Raw genomic sequence first — 21,500 nt, 5'->3', positions numbered from 1 at the left:
TAAAACAATATAATTATGGAATTGCTTTCAACTCGAAAATTCATCTGGTTTACATATTCGAACGATTATGTTGCCAAAAACGAACCGTGCTAAAATCGGTCCGAGGCAAATTGTCATAAAAAAGGATGCTGTACACAGTCTTTTTGGTACTTAGAAGCAATTGTATGTAACAGTATAAAAAATCATGTTTCACGTTGCTCCCAAGCATTGCTTTGTCATACAGCGCTCAAAACTCATACTGCTGAAATAGGGGGAAAAGACGCTTACACAAAAATGTCGATATCTCCGTTGAAAATTAACGGATTTTAACAATCTATGGGTTGTTAGAAAATACTAGCTTTGAACCGAATGTGTCATGTACCATTCGATTCAGTTCGTTGAAATCGCTAAATGTATGTATTTACGTATAGTAGAGTGCCAATATTTTAGGGTTATCTCTAATTTCGTTAAGCGGTAGTGCTCAAAAGTTTAAGCACCTCCAAAAAAGTCCCTAGGAAAATTTGAGCCAAATCGGATATGAGTAAGGGGTGACACCCGGCGCACATAGGTCCGAAACTAAAAAATGACAAATCAAAAGTCAATTATCAAGAGTTTGTACTGACTTTCACTGATTTTTAAGAACTTGTGTGTCTTTGAAGAAAGTTCACGAGATTATATAATGCTTCTTTTGAAAGTAGCACCTTATCTTTTACTAGGGGGCAGTACCGATTTCGAATTAAAACTACAAGGATCAGCCCCAGGTTGTTCGAGCTATTGATGTGGAACAAGGCAACCAAAATTTCTAATGATCGATATTTACAATCAAAGAGTTCAATCAATCGCTATGCTTTTGAATGCCCGATTCCACGACAATCTCTTTCGGTTTTGCCTTACTCTATAAAAAATTTTAAATTTTTCTAAGTCCCAGAACAGAGTTTCCTAATTAAAATATGCAAAAATTGGTTCTTGAATATCAATTTATAGGCCTTAAAAGGATCGAATTGTTAAATTCCTCCAACGTTGAACAAGGTCGAATGCATTTTCTTTAAATGTAAAGAATAATGATGCTGCAGAATAGTGATGGAAAATAATTGCCAGTTAACCGCAAACTATGTTAAATAAAACGTGTAGATTTGAAGTGTTCAAAAAATTTGAATAAAACGTGTAGATTAGAAGTGTTCAAATCTACACGTTTACTTCTGATGGTTGACGTCGAAGGCAATTTTTGAGAGTTCATTCTCAATAGTTCATCTTCAGTATCACTGGTCCATGTAAAGTTCGATAGGTTCGGGTTTACTCACTCTCCACACATGCTTGAAGCAATGCTTTTCAGTAGAGCTTTGATACTGTTGACAAACTGGTTATCAGTGCAGTAAAACTTCATTCAATTCAATTGAAACTGAATGTGGAACACATTGACGATCTCTCCACTGCAGTAAACTTCACTCTCTGACACACACAATGTTTTCTGACGGCCCGAACGAGCAGCATTCAGTTCATCACTCGTTTCTCTTTAATCGAGGCTCAGTTTAACCACCGTCAGTTGATCTCTTGAAGTAACAAAATATCTCTTTCAATAGTGTGAGAGCGGCCTTCAAATGAGGTTCATGTAAACATTCGAATTGGTTCAAGATAATAGATAAAAGACTAATCAGCTGAAATATCAATCACAGAATACACATAAATTAATTGTTTCCTCCTTAAGCAACTGAGCAAGCAAAACTTCAAATGACTAGGTACGATTATTCAACTGACGATGAATTCTGGAAGCTTCACTTGAAAATGGCAGAAAAAGTCAAATGAATTAAAAGGGATATGCTGACGGTCAGTGGCCATAAATTTCATTTTCATCTTATATTATTCGATTGAAAATGAAATTTTACCGCACTGCTGGTTATACAACGGTAGCTTCGTACATTTGCTTTTAAATAATGGAAATATGGAAGTCTCTAGATTATTGAGAGTATGTCTTGCTCGAACGACTTGTTAAAAAATGGGTCAGAGTATGAAAACAACACCTAAAAAAACTACTGGTTAAACCATCAGGGCCCGTGGAATACCAGGTGCGCAAGTATAAAAAGACATAGCACTTTTAGTGTAAAATAAGTGCGTTGCAAATAGCTATGACTTTTCGTCTGCTTAGTGCATTATGTTGATCCGTGAGGTGGCAATAATAGATCAACATAATCTGCTAATGCACTGATGAGCTGAATGCGAAACGTAAATGATTCAAACTAGTCATGTGCACTTTAGCACAAACCGGAACCCAAGAGGTTCCAAACCCCCAAATAACCAGATATTGTTTGTTCGCTACAGCAAAATTCTACGTTCCTTTACTTCTGTGTATGAAATTGAAGTAAATAGGGTTTATTTTTGGAACAACGGTATGGAACATGCTCTGTGATTGCATTTTTACCATGTTAATTATAGTCATTATAAATGTTATATTATAAAGCCTGACCATACTAATGTGTGATTTTATCTCAATCTTCAAATCAGATCAAATAGATTCATATCATTGGATTCATATCGGTTGGTGAACAACTGGACAAGCCTCTTGTCCAGTAACTCCTATCCCTACCTTCCGCGGTGCCGGCTGGGGTACGAGTAACCATAGGAAAGATCGGGTAACCAATCCCGGTGGGATTTTGGTCGTATGCTGACAGGGAAGGAGGATGTCGGAGCGTCTGTACTCCGTGTTAGGAGCGACTGCAAACAGCGTCTGTTCGGGTATCCAGCGGCTGAGTATGAAATGGTGTATCCCGCTAGATGCTATGCTAAATCCAAGGTGGCAATCCCACCAACGGGATCGTCCTAGTGATAGTTGGGACGTTAAACAGATCAAGCACAGTGATCCTCCGGCGAGACAAAGGGTTGGCGTAGGCCTACTGGTGCAGCTACTCTTGAAGATGGCTGGAGAGACATCCGTTCTGCCATAGATAGCACTGCATCAGCAACGCTGGGTACGGCGACTCCGAACGTAAGGAACGAAAGGTTCGACGACGATTGTGAACAGTTAGTGGCCGAGAAGAATGCAGCTTGGGCGAGCAAGCTACAACATCGGACGAGAGCAAACGAGGAGCGATACAGACAGGCGCGGAACAGAATGTTTTCCTTATCCGCAGTGTAGCCCAGATCTAGCCCCAAGTGACTACTGGCTATTTGCTCAAATGAAGCAGCAATTGCTGAATGTGAAACCTATTTTAAGGCAAAAGACAAATCCATTTCCAAGCACGGCATCGAGAAGTTAGAGAAGCGTTGGAATGAATGTATTGCTCTTGAAGGAGTTTACATTGATGAATAAAATCGATTTGTTGGCAAAACAAGTGTTTTTCTTAGTTAGGCACACGACTTATTGAGTGATGTGTTAGGGTAACAGAGGTATTTTGACCACTTCATATATTTTGGCCCACTTAACAAACTTTATGGATTTAATCGATGTTAAGTAACCCATGTTGCATCAATTTGAAACTAATCACATTAAATTAGCTATTGCGGAAGGGTTTTTCAAAGATTTGGTGAATATTTTTACAAAGTGGGCCAAAATACCTCTGTTACTCTACTACTGTTATTTACACAATGTGAACATCACATATTGAACTAACTAATTATGGAATATAGTATGACAGCTGGACTTATACTCCATATTTGGATTAGCTAACATTTGCAGATACAAAAGATACAAAATTTGTTTAAAAATTCATATATTTCAACAACTTACCGACATTGTTAAGATCAGTTTACCATCACGAATTCCATCACGGAACCGGATCTGCATACACTGTTCGTTTTTGAACTGCACAAAGTCCGGTGACACCTCCTCGACCTGATCCATGAACACTAGTTCTGGCTTCGTACTTCCACTGTCGGTATGTAATTCTAGCCTGGAATGATGTGTATCGAAACATTTTTTTCATTCTTGATTGATATTCACGTGACTGACACTCACCTGTTCGGGTAGAGCTTTGCGTACCGCGTCTGCCAAACCGACGCAAACGAGCCGCTGTATTTTTTTATATACCCGTGTAGTATGCAGTCGGAGTCTTTCTCGTCCGCATCGAAGCGCTGTTTCTGCTTAGCTTTTCGCTTCTGTTCGAGTCGATCTGCTTCCAAGTTGACGGTTTCGAATACTGTTTCCGATACTTCCTGCTGCCATCTGGTGGCAGTTGATTGAAGGTAAAAAATTAATCAGATTAACAACGATCTCGAGTCGGGTGTGCAAGTACGTACCTTTCCGAGATGGTCAGCGGAAAATATTTATAAAGCTCCTGATCTTGTTCAGTCAATTTGATTCCTTTAGTGTCTTCTTCGTCAAATGAACCGATATCGAAGGCGTCTGCGGCATTCACCTCTCCCCGAGGAGGTATCAGCGGTGGGGTGTACTTCTGGTAGTAAACCTGGTTCCAGTCGATACCGGTGAAGAATGGATGCGCTTTCACCTCATCCGCTCTGGACAGAGAATTGTAATGTAATTTTATTACTGACAGAAAATTGTCGGTTTGACTTACCCTCCCCCTTTACAACCTAATCGTTTATCAATGTCCCTCTGAAGTAGTCCCTCTAGCAAGTCTCTTAGTTCTTTACTAAATGATTCCGGCAGTTCAACGTTCTGAAAAAGAAGCAATATTATATACAGAGCCTCATGTTCAATTTGTCAATGAACAAACTCACCATTGTAAGCGTCATTCGATCGATCTCATGTTTGTCCTTGGTTTTGTGCTGCCGGAAGGGTGAGTGACCTTTCAGCAACTTGTACAGCATACAACCGAAGCTAAACCAGTCTGCACTGGAATCATACGGTGTTCCCTTGGACAGTACCTCCGGTGCCATATAGCCATGCGTTCCAACCGAGGCATGAGGTTTCTTTTTGCTAAAATCACACGCCAACCCCAGGTCCGAGATCCGAACGTGGCCGTTCTCGTCCAGCAAAATGTTGGCTGGCTTCAGGTCCCGATAGACGATAAACCGCTTGTGCATGTGTTCCAGCCCGAGGATGACCTAGTTGTTTCGGGAAAAGATACACATATACTCATTAATGGATCTAGCGGGAAAATTAAACCGGAAATGGTACAGATAAGGTTTCATTCGCACTGTCCGTCGCACTAGTTTTTTTTTTGCACCGCCCGTCGGACCTAGAATCGAGAAAATGCACTTATAATGTGTTGAAATGGCTGGGAATGGGCGTGTCAGCGAGTAATGCCTATGGTACATGTCAGCTAACGTGGCTGTTAAAACAATATCGACAATATAATTTATTTTTCATGGAATAATATGAATGTGTCTCGTTGCTCGAAAGCGGAAACCGGAATTGATATGTACTACCAAATTCATATAGAGGGGGTAGAACAACACAGTCACAGCACTTTAACTCAAAGTACTGTATACTTCAATATTAATATATGGAAATATTAATAATATGGAAAACAACTCGAAATTTTGAATTCAATCAAATATAGTTTATTCTAATCGACTGAAACTTAATTTTCTTTACATAATAAATGATTATCAAATAATCATCAGAAAATTATATAATTAAGAAACATTTAAATCTATAAAAAATGAAAACATCTTAAGCGTTGTACGACTCGACCATTTACTTCATCTTGGAATTTACGTTGAAAACAATGAAAGACTTTCTGGAAAAATCAGAGTTCTTTAAATTACATTTCCTGATATCTCGGGAACGGTCTCGTATAAGGTCACTATAAGCAAATTTATTGCTTTTAATCTGTCAAATCATGTTCTAGTCTTTGAAAGACAATTTTTTAACAGAAACATGAAGTTTTGCAAATGTCTCACAATTATTATACTTGTAGATTTATTTTTTTATAGGCTCTAATCAAGTTAACATCAAATAACAAGTCTATAAAAAATATTACAAAAAAATATAGATGGGTTTTTGTTAATTTTATATTTTCGGTTAGTTTCCTAATACTTGACAAAGCATTCAAGTTTTTGTCCAGTGTTTGATTTATGTACGATTCAGACGATCCGTCTTCTTCCGTAACCGTCAACCTCCGTCACCTTCACCGTAAAAATTACTTGAACGCATTCTTATGGAGACATTCACACACAACGTCACCGTCACAGACCGTCTTGACAGCTGAACGTGTGAACGTTGCGGTAGAGAAAGTGTTGAACTAATTTTGACGGACGCTGACGTTCCGGTGACGGAAGAAAGCGGACCGTCTGAATCGTACATTATTGAGTGTCCTACCGATTTCTACAAATTTTTCTTGAACACCACTTGTGGGCAAATAAGGGTTTCCGAGTTATAGCGATTTTAAGAAAGTGTGTTCAAAAAATTTTGAAATTAGTCTTGTGTTGTCTATACGTTTTAATGGTTTGCCATACTGGAAACGTGTACAAAGTTTCATGCAAATCCTAGCAAATCAAACCTGATTTTGCCATCTTTTATGCTGTTAATTACTATAATGGTATTTTCAACCAATTAAATCAATTTCCTAACATTTAACATACAATTATATCATTCGACACCGAAAACCTTCAGGCGAATGATACTTTAGGAGCCGATGGACGCAGCACCGGCTAACCAGTAATAATTGAATTGAAAACGTTTATTTATAGTATGAATTTTATGAAATTTTATCCAACTCAACAGAAACAAGAATTTAATGCGAAAAATAATACAAATACACACAGTTTCTTGGTAAGATTCGTTCTTCTTGTGTAACATAACCAACTAATCAACCAAACAAGCTACCAGGCGATAGCTGTGACTAATCCAATTAAACTTACTTCTTTCCGATTCAGTAGAATGATAGAGAGGATGAAGTTATATCTGGCGGGAGGTCGGCTTCATTGCAGATGATGACAACATCGAAAAAAAGAATAAAAACTCGAACTAAGAACAAAAGTCCTATCGTAATGGATAGAGCTATACCACGATGTAGAAATACTAGGTGATTACTTTCTTCTATGCGAGAGTGCGGTTGTCACTATTTTTCGGAAGAAAAGGAAGTTCAGAAAATGGAAAAAACGTGAACATTGGCCGCAGCAAAATCATGTGTCGAATCAAGTTTTGTTGCAATTACAGAGTACAAAACTTTATTTCAAATTGGAAAATTTGTAACTTTACGTTAAAATTTTTGAGCCATCATATTTTTACATATCGTCTTCAAGTCATGCGCACTTTGCACAAACAGGATACCCACGAGATACCAAAAACCCCGAATGATTTCGAGCCATGTTTGTTCCGTTTCTCACGTACAGGTGTGATCTGGGTGCCACAAATTTGCTACGAAAATTACAAATATAACCAACAACGGCTTGAGTGGCTACCAATACTTTCTACATCGTGGATTCATACGAAGTACAACACTGACAGGTATGAACACGAATCCCCTAATGCCGGATGCTCATTTCCTTCCAGTGCGAGTGGTAGTCTAGCGGGTACCATCGTATTCGCATCGATGGATTTTGGTGATGAAAGAATGTGTCCTTCCGGTAATAGCATCATTCGGGGAGACGGTTCGTGGAGAAATACGAAGCTATTACTAGAAAAAATGCGGGACTGCAATTTTGAGAATCCGCAGCCGGTAGGTATATAAAATAAAGTATAAAATTTCAAAAGCAAACGGATGAATTATTCGGACGGGAAATGGATTCAACGACTGAGAACTGATTGGACATTTAGAACAACGGCAACACGATGCTATTAGTTTTCTTTTCGTTCTAGAACTTCTGGGATGGATCTAAAAACTCTCTAGTAAACAGAGATGAAAAGTAAGTCAAATCCAAAGTATGGGAATTTTAACAAAATAATCATATTTTTTGTCCACACGAATCGAAATACGCAATAGAATTTGATGATTTTTGAATCATTCGTACACAAGGGTGCGAAAAATCGACATTTAAAAAATGTCGCCAAGCATAAGACAGTCACTGCAAACGATACGCGCAGCTGCTACATTCAATAGTAGCCAACAAGCAATGACACGAGTAGGGATGTCGTAATATTGATCGATTAATCGAGTAATCGATTAATAACCCAGATAATCGAGTAATATTTAATCGAATAGCTTAAAACTAATATTCGATTATTGAGCTAGTCGAATAATTAAAAAAAATCCCATAGTAATAATCGAATGAATAATCGACAGTCACTGCCAACGAGTTATTCGAAATTTCCGACATCCATAGACACGAGAGCTTGGCGCAATCATGATAGCCACGACATACGACAGCAATATTGAGAGCAGTTAATTTTGTCGCACTCTCTCACGGTAGTCAAAGCCACGACGTTCGTTTTGTGGTAGTGTACATTCATACTGGATAGGTAGCCGCTGTATTCATTTTCAGTCAAGGTTTTCGAGAATGTCATGAGCTCAAAATGTCATGACATTTTCATAACTGGACTGTCATATACGCTGGGACCGCTCTGTGGCGATGAATTAAGTGCGAGCGACGGTGTTTCCATTACCGTTTCAATTTCGGTTTTAAGCAGCGTTAAGTAATTGTCATGCGAAATTCAATCACAAAGCTTGTTCATGCAGATAATTCAAAAAATTTCAACAATTTACTTAAATTTCATACAAAAAGTAGCCGGAGCGCAGCATTTGTCTTTCTGGTATGACGCAAAGACAAGAAATCTCACCACAGAGACTGCGCTCCTGTTACTTCTACAATTCTAATTCATGCTAAACGGCGTTAATTTGTTTGATTAAAAAAGTGCATTGGAGTAAATCAAAATCACACAAACTACCAAAACAAACCCACTTTCGGAATCGTGGAAGTCATAGCAATTATTTACTTTGCATTTCTCACTAAACCGCTAACTTCCAACGGGAGTGCAGAAAAACAAAACACGAAAAAGATACAGTAAAAAAAACGTCTGCCTTGGGGAGCAAGACTTTGATGTGCATGTCCCCCTACACCTTATTATAATCGAGGTAAAACGAATTTCAAAGTAGAGCCTGTCTCTCGAAAGCTGTTGAAGTTGGAAGCTACCGATGAGAGCATACGGCGACATTCACGAGAGAAAATGTCATAAGACCTATGTTATTTTTAATCGTTACATTCACGAAGAACAACAGTCTGCGAGTGCTGCCATTTGTGCGGTTCGATTACCTGCTGTTTTGTGTCATTCTCCAGTTCCGTTTGCAACCCTGTTCATACATGAGAAGATCATCGAAAAATTCCAATAAACAACCTTGAGATACCAAAAATACAAGAACCTTTTTAAAAAGCAGTCTTGAGACGAATTGTTTGCCATACTAAAGACGTGTGCCAAGTGTCATCAAAATCTGGTATTTAATGTCTAATGACTTGTTAGACTTTTCTGTAATTGCTCAAAAACCTTCCTCATACATTCTAATAATTTATATGATTTAAATTTTGGAGTAGAACATTATTTTTGTAATAACACCAATAACGTGTTGATGATTTGTAGCCTGTCTAAGGGAAATTAAAATACTATTAACCAGATTTTATAACTTGCCGAACGGTATCATCGTCAAAGTCCACGCTAATTGGTTTACTAGGGAATCAACTAATAAAGTAAAAACGCACTGCTTATTTTGTACTGCCCTGCAATTGGTCGGTTCTGGTTGCATTCTAATAACAGGAATATTACGGAAGCTCTTCTTATTCAGTGGTAAAACATTAGTTACGGAAGTTATACAAATAGTTATGTAACGGAACATATGTAGACTTTGGATAATTTCTCTGGTAAAATTTTTATGTAGTCACGTTCCGAGCAGATGTTCGCAACAGATTTGTTTATGTTGATGAATTCACTTGAAAACTTCGGATTGGCAGTCCGATGGAGTCAAATCGAGCGAATCAAGTGAATAAGGAAGCAATTGGAGTCCTTAATCGCCTGAAGTCGAGCTCATTTTATTCGTAATAAGCGTGCGTGGCACCCAGCGGTAAGTAACAAGAAACCTGTCTGTCTGTATCAAGCTGAATTTGTCATGTTAGGTCAATATTTGAATTAACTGAGCGATGCTTTAAATTTTTTTTTCGGTTGTAGCGCATTCTGGCAATCGGAGAGGAAACTTTTCACGCGATTTTCAGCGTTTTATACTGGGTGTAGTGCACTTGAAACAGATGGTTGGATCTCGAAAAAAACAACTTTTTTATAAAGGCCGCAAATATGAATCAAACAGTGGTAAATTGAACAAAGCTCCTTCCGGTGCATTTTAGATAGCACCTTAAAACTGGAGAGAGTTGTTTACTGAGAATCTTCGTGAATAGCTGTTTGTTTCAATGAAAAAAAAAACAAACCCTGTCTCGAACTTGCAGTAGCATGAATTTAAAACAACGGATTTATGGTTTTCGGCACAACAAATAGTTGCCGGATGTTTTCCCCTAGCAAGAAAACGAGGAAGTTAATTGCGTCTTTGGTGATAACATCGTGTAGTTAGCATAGTGTAATAAACAACTTTGCCTGCCGGATGGGAAGTCCAGGAAGACATCAGAAACAAAAAAAAACTTATCCTTTCAGTAGCGTGGAAACTGAGAAAAAAAACTATTAAACTGTCGGATTTAACGATGCGTCATAAAGCTGTATGGGTATTGATTGACGTTTCACCGAGACCAGATAATTGCTGGTGAACTTTTCGTTTTCGTAGCAGAACAGCAGAAACATTACATTTTCTGTCATGTCCTTCAACATTGTAATCTCGAGTAAAATCAATGAAGCGTGATTACGAATGAGAAACTAAATTGTAACCAATTCAATGCCGTGTCCATTTCAGTTATCAGTTTTCAGTAACGATTCTTTGGGAGGTCAGTATGTTTGTTCCAATTTCTGATTGCAATTGAGTGGAAGCATAATTTTATCTTGATATAGTGCAATTTGTATTTGTTCCTACTTTAGTGGTAGTATACTTTGTTTCATGTCGAATGTAAATACATAGTCATCGATTTCCGATCATCCGTTAAAATCGAAGAATTTTGTTGTCAAGCAATAAATTCAATCATACATTCAAAGAACTGCAACTAATAAAGTATTCGAATTACAACTTTGAAACTTTTCAATTGTGTTCTCTAATATTGAATTTATCATTTAAAGCAAATCAAGATTAACGATATTTCATAGAGTGTCCCTTTTATGATAATATTACGTCGCCTATATCACGAATGAACCGACATGAATCTTCAAAAGTCGTCGGTCGTACTGTGCCCCGGTAGATTCATAAACCAATCATTTCATCTTCTCATAAAATCGAAACAATTATTCAAATCAATTATTATACAAAATGATTCAAATCGCGAACAATATCTCTTCTACCATGAAAATCAATGACTAACCCGGTTTGGCGGTTCAATGCGTAGGGCGCTCGTCTTACAAGTTAGTAGTCGTATGTTCAAGCCCTAACTTGGAATAATGTTTAGGATTTTAGTACTAGCCATGCAATAATTCTGTACGATAAGAAGCGGCTGCTAAGTCTGTTGAAACAGAAAGACTAAATTCAACAAAAGGAATGTAATTTCAACACTTTGCTTTTATGAAAATTTATGATAGTTGGAAAATGCGTTACTTGCGGAATGTAAAGCCACCTCTTTCATTAGGGCATATTCAGTAGTGTTCTAGTTCTAGATGCATAATTTATGTCAGTTACAAAATTTTAGTCTGAATTTTATAACAAGAAAAACTGCCAGCCTCAGCAGTGTTTTACTCGTGTTTCAAATATACAAAAAAATAGTACGGCATCGTAGACCAGTTTTAAATTGGACAGAAGAACTGGTCGAATGAATAAAACTAGAACGGCTTGCTGGGGATGTTCCAGTTTCTGCTTTATTATAGAAATTCCATGTAGAACTTCTAGCTGCTGAATTTGCTCTTAGTTTGTTTCATAGATATAAACAATACTGGTTTTCAGGCGCGTACACAGGGGGGGGGGGGGTTTAGGGGTTCAAACCCCCCCCCTTCCCCCCCCCCCCCCAGAAACAAAAAATTATAACCCATGGGAAACATTGTGATATAAATTGTACATGTGTTGATTTATCACCATGTTCTAAAACTCCCCCCGAAAATTTTCTCTGGCTACGCGCCTGCTGGTTTTATTGATCCGCCAAAATATTTTTCTATCAAGATTTTATGAATGGTATAAAAAGTAGTATCTTGTATATTTTTATATTGTATATTGACGATTTTTCAAAAGATTAAACAGACAATATTTTGTATTCGTTACTAGTAAACGTAGCAACCTCGATCATATGAAAATTGGTGTTCCACATGATAGTAATTTAGGACCGTTATTATCCCTTCTATACATGAATGATATAGGCTACAAGATTCCTAACGAAGCTCCAAGACCGTTTCCCGATGATACAGTCTTGCTTTATCCCCATCATTATATCCCAAGAAGCACTTGTAACTTATCCACAAAAAGAAAAGAATACATATGGTGCATAATGATTACAGGATGGACACAGCGAAACAAGACGGATTATGATGGTGACAATGAAGTAAAAATAATGGTATAAATTCACTCATGTTATACTAAGTTACTATAGGTTCCAACGTATTTGACGGTTTTTGGTAGTAAACTAGTGGAAAATTACTTAATTTTGATTAATTGAGTAAAGGTTAATCTACGCTTATATAAAAATGCTATTGAAATTCTGAAGAATTTTTGCCGATATTTGCTCGGAACAAAATTGCTTTTTTATAGAAGCATATTTTCGCATAAATTTTGAGTACATTATGTTCAACCAAGCCTGAATACTATATTTTGGTTTCGATCATCGAGTGTCAAAGTTAGGACATTAAGGGCTGAGAACAGAACGTTTAAGAAAATTTCTATCGTTTCTATCTGAAAATATCCGAAATTTAGTTGACAATATTCTGTGAAATTTTCAAAATGATTGACACGATGGTGTACTGTGATGAGCTCATAACATTCTATCAATAGCTTACTTATGCGACATTCGACGCTATTTGAAGACATAACTTTTGAAATATTTGTTAGACGAAATATAAAAAAACTACATTCATACATTTCATTTCATTCATTTTAGAAATCTTTTCATAGCTTAAGACATAACGCCTGAGTTTATGCTGCAGAGTAGACCATCGTAGAAGAAATACGCCTTATGTTATACCAAAGACATCATATTAACAAGATATCCAGCTCTCACATTTCTGGAACAAATCATTGGCAACAGTCTTTTTTGCGAGCATGTCGCCCTCAGGTGAGTTCGCATCGAATCTCATACATAGAAGTAGGGGAGAGAAATGTCAAATTCGTGCGCGCCAAAATAGCAGGGCTGCACACCCATACAATTGACATGATATGTTGAATGTGATGCCGTGCGATGGCGTTGCTGAACTGAAGATTGATGTCGCTCCAAGCTGACAGGGTCTGGTTATACCCATCACTTCATAAACCGAAAACTCTCAATGGAGGTGAAATATCGTAAAATGGAAATGAAGAATTTTTTTTCATTTGGACTGCCCGTGGAAAAAAAGAAGAGCTTGTTTCTGTTGTAAAATGTTCATTGTTTCATCTTTCATCTTCTGAACATTTGATAATAAACCGTATTGGTTATAGTTAGAAGGAAACATTGTTAAAGTAATTCATAGTTCGGTTAGATCCACAAAACCTTTTTAAGATCAATTCATCTATATATATACGTTACATTACTACAGCTAACTACAGTTAGTACGTTTCTGACATCGAAACACAATCTTGAAATAATGGGCAATCCAATGTGCTATTTGTAGTAAACTGCAAAAGTTATGCAAAATGCTCGTTCAGCGATTTCCTAAAGCACCTATCTATTTAGATTCATGCCATGCTATAATCCAGCTTAAATGGCACCGGTAACAATATTATCGTTATCCCACATTGTCTCGGGGCTCAGTATTTTTCCCGTTCACCACAAAGTGACACGACCAGACGCACAAACACACGCACAGTACTATGGTTTTTCGTCGTTTTATCTCTGTCGCAGCTAGTTGAAACAACGCGCACTGGCACTTACACTCTCAGCTGCCGACGATGGCACTGTCGAGGCACTGCATCGTTTCACATACATAAAAATCCTGTCACATCTGTACCGATTACGGACAACCAAAGCGGAATTCCCATCCATGACTTACCTCCGCTGCATAGAACTTCATATCGGACTCGTTAAACACACCGTGCTGGGACAGATGATAGTGCAGATCGCCACCGTTCATCAGATCCAGGATGAAGCAGAGCTTGTCCGGGGTGTGGAAGGCATACGTCATGCAGACGATAAACGGACAGTCGACCTGGTTCAGTAAGGAAAAGATAATAGGAAAACTATGTTAGTAATATGCTACAATTCAATCTTTCATCGAGGATAAGGACACTCAGTGGATTATAATTCAAAAACCTGTTTTAATCCACCTAGTAGTGTAATGATGCCTATCTCATATCAATCATACTATCATATATGATACTGTGGTATTCTTCAAAATAATTTTCTTCGATTCTTAAATGAATAACCGAAATCGGTTTGATTGACCGTCTACTGATAAAAACTATCAATTGGAGATCGATTTAGACATTTTTTTAACGGTTTTTTGGCCTTTTCAGTAGTGATATTCGGTAATTTTCAACACACTTTACCCTATATTTCCGGATCCGAAACTCGGATCCGGATGAAATTCAGGAATTACGTATGGGACTATAAGACCTTTCATTTGAACCTAAGTTCGTGAAAATCGGTCGCGCCATCTATGAGAAAAGTTAGAACACTTATTTTCATTTTTTTGCACATTTTACCCCATAACTCCGGAACCGAAAGTCGGATCCAAATAATATTCACGAATTTTATATGGAACCACAAGACCTTTCATTTGAATCTACACACGGATTTAATTCCTTTGTTCGGTAATATTTTTGATGAGAAATCTCGGTAATCTATAGAAATGACCGATATTTCGGTATATGAGTTCTCTTTTACAATAATTTTCACCGGACGATCAGTCTAACGTGAATTTTCATTACAGAATTTTGTAAATAGATATACAATTCATACGGTAAATCTGAATAGTCGCCGAGTACGGTAAAAACCATACTGTCCGTATGGTAAAATTATCTTCCAATAACCGAACTTCTGTGAAAACTGATTGTCATGAAACTAACTGTCAAACAGTTTTTAGTAAGTGTCTTTTTATTAACCAAACGAAAAAAATCTTGAAGAGCTCATCGAATGGATTGAGGTACAGGTGCAAAAGTTTTTGAAACAATAGAACCACCAAAGGCTTATTTACTCATAGACAGAAAATAGTTTTGTATCACTTGTCCACGAATCGTTCTAATTCCGGTCAGCCGGAATATTTGACCCTTTTTTTTGTGGAAAAAACCATAGCCACAACAGGTTGAAATTTCCTTCATTCGTTTTTGTGAATTTGTGTTGTTTTTTGAAATCCGAAAATCCAGAATTTAAACCAAAGGAAAACAAACAAACAAAAATTACCGAACAATCAGTTAGATCCAACTGGTTTACAGTTTACGGTAGTTGTTTGACAGTTCAGTTATTACCGAACGATCGGTAATCAATTTAATTACCGAACTGATTACCGAACGTTCAGCTGTTGAAAATTCGGTGAAAAATTACCGAATTTTGCGAAATTTTCTAAGTGTGTAAGTTTGTGAAAATCGGTTCAGCCATCTCCAAGAAAAGTTCAGCCATCACACACACACACACACACACACACACACACACACACACACACACACACACACACACACACACACACACACACACACACACACACACACACACACACACACACACACACACACACACACACACACACACACACACACACACACACACACACACACACACACACACACACACACACACACATTTTGCGTACTCGGCGAACTGAGTCGAATGGTATATGACACCCGTCCCTCCGGGCCACGGTTCAAAAGTCGGTTTTCACAGTGATTGCATAACCTTTCTATATGAGAAAGGCAAAACACCGAACGCCTGCACTGCAGTGAACTTTTGTATATCTATGTTAAGTTAATGGTAAACTTTTTCTCAGTACTGGCCAGCATTCGGTTCAATTAGTTTTTCCCGCTCATTAGATTTGTTAGTCGAACAGCTTCCGCTTAGTTGGTTTCCATGCCAACAAACCAACTATTGCTGAATGGAAAAAGTTGTGCAGCTTAATGAATAGTGGAAAATGGTAAAAAGAAAAGTGTAATCAAGGAAGGTCTTTCCTCCTACGGACAGCTTGCACTTGATGATTGTGTTTTATGCTTTGGATATACGCAGTTAAGTACCATCAATTTCCGGACACTCGAGCAGCATCCAGTTCAAGGGTTTGGCCGTAACAGTTCGTTACTTTCAGTGGTCTGTTTACAATGTTTTATTCGAACAAGTGAACGAGAAAACAGCCCATCATAATTAGGGTCATAATTTCAGCTACCAAGCATTCGAACGTAATCTGGGTCAAAGAATGGGTGCTCTTTTTGTCACGGTGGAACACACAAACCAACTACCCACAGCGCAGTGACGAAAGCATATCCCCGATACTTACCCCCGTACTGACTAGCGATAGCATCGTTCTCTCGTTCAGCGCCAACGTTTCGCCCTGCTTCATTTTGATGCGTTTCTTATCCAAACACTTCATCGCGTACATTTTTCCGGTGTCGGCCTTCCGACAGCCGTACACCTCCCCGAAGCCACCTCGTCCGATAATCCGGTGCACACTGAAATCGTTCATGGTTAACTGCAATGGAAGAACAAAAAACAGAGAAAGCATGAAAAATTATGGGTGCAAAATGTTAATTGAAGCTCGCTTCTCGACAGTAATGCGGAATGAACCGGGGGCCAGCTGGAGACGCTTGGTGGATAAACGAAATCTAAAATTTTATTCTAAAAGGAAGGTTATATAGCTAAAAAAAACCTCAACTAGGTCGTGCCCTTTTGCTCGGGTGGATGAATGCTGGGATACGAAATGATTTCATTAGATCAGAGACTTTCCGAGGGATGAATGACGGCTCAAAATCGAGTAGCGTGAAAGTTTTCTGCTACATTTGATTAGTCTGAAACCTTTTTCCAAATTCGGGACGAAATTCGATTCCTTGCAAAGTACCACCAGATAATTGGAAGGGGGTTCGTTTTTATTGATGGATATGAAACAAGAAACATACACAGGTGATTGATCTTGGAAGAACAATATCGTTTAACGCGCACTTTTTTTGTTCCATAGGACATTAGGCCAGTAGTGTAGTTTTAAGTTTTAATTTTCAACTTACAAGTTTTCGATTGCCGATTGAAACAAGTGATTCGAATACTGGATTCGGTCTTCTTCAGCGGGGGATGCAAAAAAGAATAACCAACTTCGCGTCAGCTATGAAAAATTTGATAAGCCGTTGTCCTTACGTTAAGTAGGTGAAGCATCTACATTTTCACTTTTTCTGTGAACGAAACTAAAATGCTAGATTTTCGTTGCAATGCTACAAAAATCAAAACACTATGCGTCAAGCAACTCTCACTACCCACTTGGCCGAAAACTTTTTGACATCAGAGAGCAATCCGTCGAATCAATTGTCACAACAAAACGCAATATAAAATAAGTAGAAATTGTTCGTGATCCACCATCTAAAGATTCTAAGGTTTATTCATCGAATTGTCAATTCATGAGTTGAAAAAGGTAAGTTTATAAAACAATACCACATTAATTTCATCATTCCGTCATCGTTAATAGTTAAGCAAAACACGGTGGTGGACAGTTATTCATGTTGGATTGGAGTATTGATGACCATAAAGTTTCTAGTTAGCAACAAATCAATCCGTTGCATGACGAATATGGCAACGGAGAAGTGGCTGCTCCACAGCATCTCATGGGAACCATAACTAATTGAACTCACTCATCGCAGTACCGCTTTTCGTTGCCGTTTAGTAGTCACAGGGGCTATACTGCGTCTAGCCAACGAGGCAGTCTTCTTGAGCAGAGCAGTGAAGTGTAGAAGAGAAACGGAAAAATCCAGAATCCGAACAGAGTCGTAAATTTTGGGCGATTAGATTGACACTCGCTGGGTCGCACAAGGCGCCATCGCTAGCAAGCGTGAAGGAATGAGGTAATCAGATAGAAGAAAATCAAATCAGCACCAACTCTTCAAGCTTATCCGTGAAATGTCGCAGCCAGCATAAAAGGGGAGATTTGTTCGCACGGATGGATCAGACGGGTTGTTCCATCTGGCGGGTGTACGGCACCAAATCACATACAGTATGAGACTGTCTTCGGATAAGAACCCGGAGATTTACCTAAGTTTGCAATGTCTTTCTATCCATCGCTTCAACATTAAAGCTCAAACAAAGTTGTTCGGTGATGCCGCATCCTACATTCAGCCAGATGACATTCAATCAACAGGAAAACGAAAATTGCTTCAAATTTCGTCGACAAACTTTCCACTCAAATTCACTTAAGTACGGACGGACTGGAAAAGTTTTTCCAATTTGACTGCCTTCCATACTCACATTTCGAATGTGTCGGGTGTAGTCCATTGGCATCTCGTTAGTTATGCTGGGAAGCTTCCTCGAAAATTGAAGACTTGACTTCGGTGCCGTAACAGAGTATTCCGAAACTTAAAACATGGATATTTTTCTTTGAGAGTTTGAGTGCATCGTGATTTTTATGTCAGTTATTCGCTAATTATAAAATTTGTTATGCATATCTCCGCTCAATAATTAGAACAATTGAGAGCATTTCAAATAACCAAATTTCCAAGTAACAGTTTATGTTTTATCATGTTTAGTGGGTGAAGTGCTCTCTAAGATTATGATACTGTATTTACTTGAGAAAAAAAAAATCTTCTCCGTCAACGATCGGTATTTTGATGCTTTAATGCTTTACTAAAAATTATAGTTTTTCGTCAATCGTTTTCCAACCCATCACTGAGTGAACAGAAAACAAATGTGCTATATAGTATATGCACACCGCAGAATATTCAAATTCCTCATTTTTTTCGAGGGACTAAACACATATTGAAATAAAAATTATCAAAAAAAATCGAAACCCTGATTTTTTTTTAATTTAATTTTTTTTGGTTCATTTTAAAATTATTGAGAAAAGAATCAAATTTTTTTTCAGTGTATTTTTTTAGAGTGCCCTATTGATTCCCTATAACTTCTTCCTGGACGCCATTTTTGAACGATGAACGGTTTCCGAATTACAACGAGACCCGTAAACTGTTTCAGCTGCAACTTCTTAATTTTTCAAACACTTCATTTCAGTTTCAGCTGTAACTTCTTCATTTTTAACAGCTTTGAAATAAAAATTGTCAAAAGAAAAATTGAAACCATGCTTTTTTTATTTAACATTTTCGGATTATTTCGTAATTATTGAGAAAAATTTTTTTGGGTGTATTTATTTTTTTTAGAGTGCCCTATCGATTCCCTACAACTTCTTCCTGAACGCCATTTTTGTACAATTAACGGTTTCCGAGTTACAACGATTTGAAAAAGGGCATTTTTGTGAAATGCAAAAATACATACGCCCTTTTTAAAAATCAGTTGTGAGTCGGATTGACCTCTCAATCGGTTCAAAACTATGGTTTGCCATACTGAAGCCATGCGCAAAGTTTCATCCAAATCGGAGAAGGTCGATTCTGATTTTGTCACTTTTTCGTCTACTCATTCCTGGAATTGCTCAAAAGAAAAAGTTATACCATGCTATTCAAATTATTCGACATTTACGACTGACTGCAGTTTATTTCTCATTGAACTGAAATTTGAACATTGAAATGATTCTTTTTGGAGCATATTTTCTGTCAATTACGTAGGTTTGTGATATTTATTGACAAATATAAAAGTCAAGTTGGATTATGTGAAGAATTTATACGCACTAACATAGAAAATCCGGGATTTTATCTTGATTCGAGTAGAATGCTGCATATCTGTAACTCTGACTTCGAATTATCAGCGCGAAGCAGACTGAAATCCGTTTGCAGCATATTGGAAGACATTTTTTCGTTTTTTTATGCAACGCATTGAAATATCACTATTTTGGAAGGGTTTGGCTTTATGCCACTACCACTACTCTGAACTACTTCTAATAGAAATCTATTAGGTCATGATGAAACGGAAACAGAGAGACCGAAGAGAAACGAGCATAGATATTGCACTTGGGTATAAAACGAATCAAATGCAAGTATCATTTACTTTATGTTTGCATAGATGTTGTTAGTATTTGAACATAAACTGATTATTCACTGACGAGTCGAAGACAAATCGTAATCCAAACCTAATAGTCATGTTTACTTATCACAAACTGACACAAAAACCACAACATTGAAGAAAATGGTCAAGGATACGACTGTACAAGCTCGTTTAAATGATTTTATTGGAATTATATTCTATTGCAATCTTGCTATTCGAGAAACGTGACTCCACAGTTTTTGAACGTTAATCTACAAAAGTTTGATCAATGCAGGAGTGTGATATTTTCGCTCTCGGTTTCTTCACCTAATTGGATGTAATAATGCAATGTCACGAATTTTGAAAGAGACTACTTTCATATAACAAGTGAATTTTCGTCAATCTTGACTTCTATGCTTGGCCCCCCTGTGATTATTAGATACTGAATGTGAGAATGAATACGATATAAAAAGGGCAGCGAAATTAAAACTAATTAAACCACTCTTTGTAATAAAGTAGATATTTTCGCTTATCGCCGAATAGTTTTAATTTCTTTTTTCATTTTGCTATGAATGACATACAGTCTGTTACATAAGAGCGTGGTCACGATTACTCGCGATCACGATTACTCGCGATCGGTAAAGCGGAATGGTGCGATATTTTTTGTAACATAGAGGGTAGTAGTGTCCTTGATGCAATGCGAGAATAAATCAGCTGATTATTGTTTCCAATTCGATTTAGGCATTTTTCCAAAATGAGTACCGCGTACGCTACGCGCTTCAAAGCAGTTTATTTGTGCTCGCACCAAAAAGGTCCCAAAATGACCCAAGCTGCCGCGGCGAAATACATGAAAAAGTCGAAACAGTCTGTGAGTAAGTGGGTGAATCGTTTTGAAGAGGTGAAAAATGTCGACGACTTTCCAAATCGCTTTGTCGGTGTATTGTCGGAAAAAGACAAAAAAGACGTTTTTGGAGAATCCGACATCAACTCTACGCGAAGGTGCTTCAAAATTGACCAAAAAAGGTTTAAATATATATCGTACGGAACTGTTCGCAGACATTTGATCGCAAATAATTTGAAATTTCGAAGTACTTTGCAAAAACTGATGTTTAGTGAATAACATGTGCAAAAACGTCTTGAATGGGCAAAGGAGCAAAATGGTGTCGTGACCTTGGATTGGTTCTCTCAGTCGCCCGATGCCAATCCAATTGAGGACTTTTGGGCTTAAATGAAGATGAAGCTTGGGAAAAACCGACCACACAATTTAAAACAACTAGTTTGCCGAATTCACAAATTTGGAGGTCGTTTACAGAAGAATACGAGCAAAATCTCACTCAAAGTATGCCTCGAAGGTGTCAAGCCATTATAATTTCTGAAGGGGATTGGACTTGCTATTAATGTATTTGCATGCAAGT

At 37.7% G+C, this 21,500-nt stretch overlaps 1 protein-coding gene across 2 annotated transcripts in view; it reads right to left on the bottom strand.

Moving 5' to 3' along the window:
• Positions 1 to 21,500, bottom strand: part of LOC131437958 (G protein-coupled receptor kinase 1) — a 198,263-nt gene that overhangs the window by 7,885 nt on the left and 168,878 nt on the right. For both annotated transcript variants that reach the window (XM_058607664.1, XM_058607665.1), the window contains 7 exons: positions 16,481 to 16,672; positions 14,054 to 14,209; positions 4,651 to 4,977; positions 4,488 to 4,588; positions 4,210 to 4,428; positions 3,929 to 4,135; positions 3,701 to 3,863 (listed from right to left, as the gene is read on the bottom strand). In XM_058607664.1, the coding sequence (XP_058463647.1) occupies positions 3,701 to 3,863; positions 3,929 to 4,135; positions 4,210 to 4,428; positions 4,488 to 4,588; positions 4,651 to 4,977; positions 14,054 to 14,209; positions 16,481 to 16,672 (1,365 nt within the window). The remainder of the gene's footprint in view (positions 1 to 3,700; positions 3,864 to 3,928; positions 4,136 to 4,209; positions 4,429 to 4,487; positions 4,589 to 4,650; positions 4,978 to 14,053; positions 14,210 to 16,480; positions 16,673 to 21,500) is intronic.

This window comes from Malaya genurostris, chromosome 3 (genome assembly GCF_030247185.1).
Source record: "Malaya genurostris strain Urasoe2022 chromosome 3, Malgen_1.1, whole genome shotgun sequence".
NCBI classification, from domain to species: Eukaryota; Metazoa; Arthropoda; class Insecta; order Diptera; family Culicidae; genus Malaya; species Malaya genurostris.
This window is presented reverse-complemented; position numbering and strand designations above follow the sequence as displayed.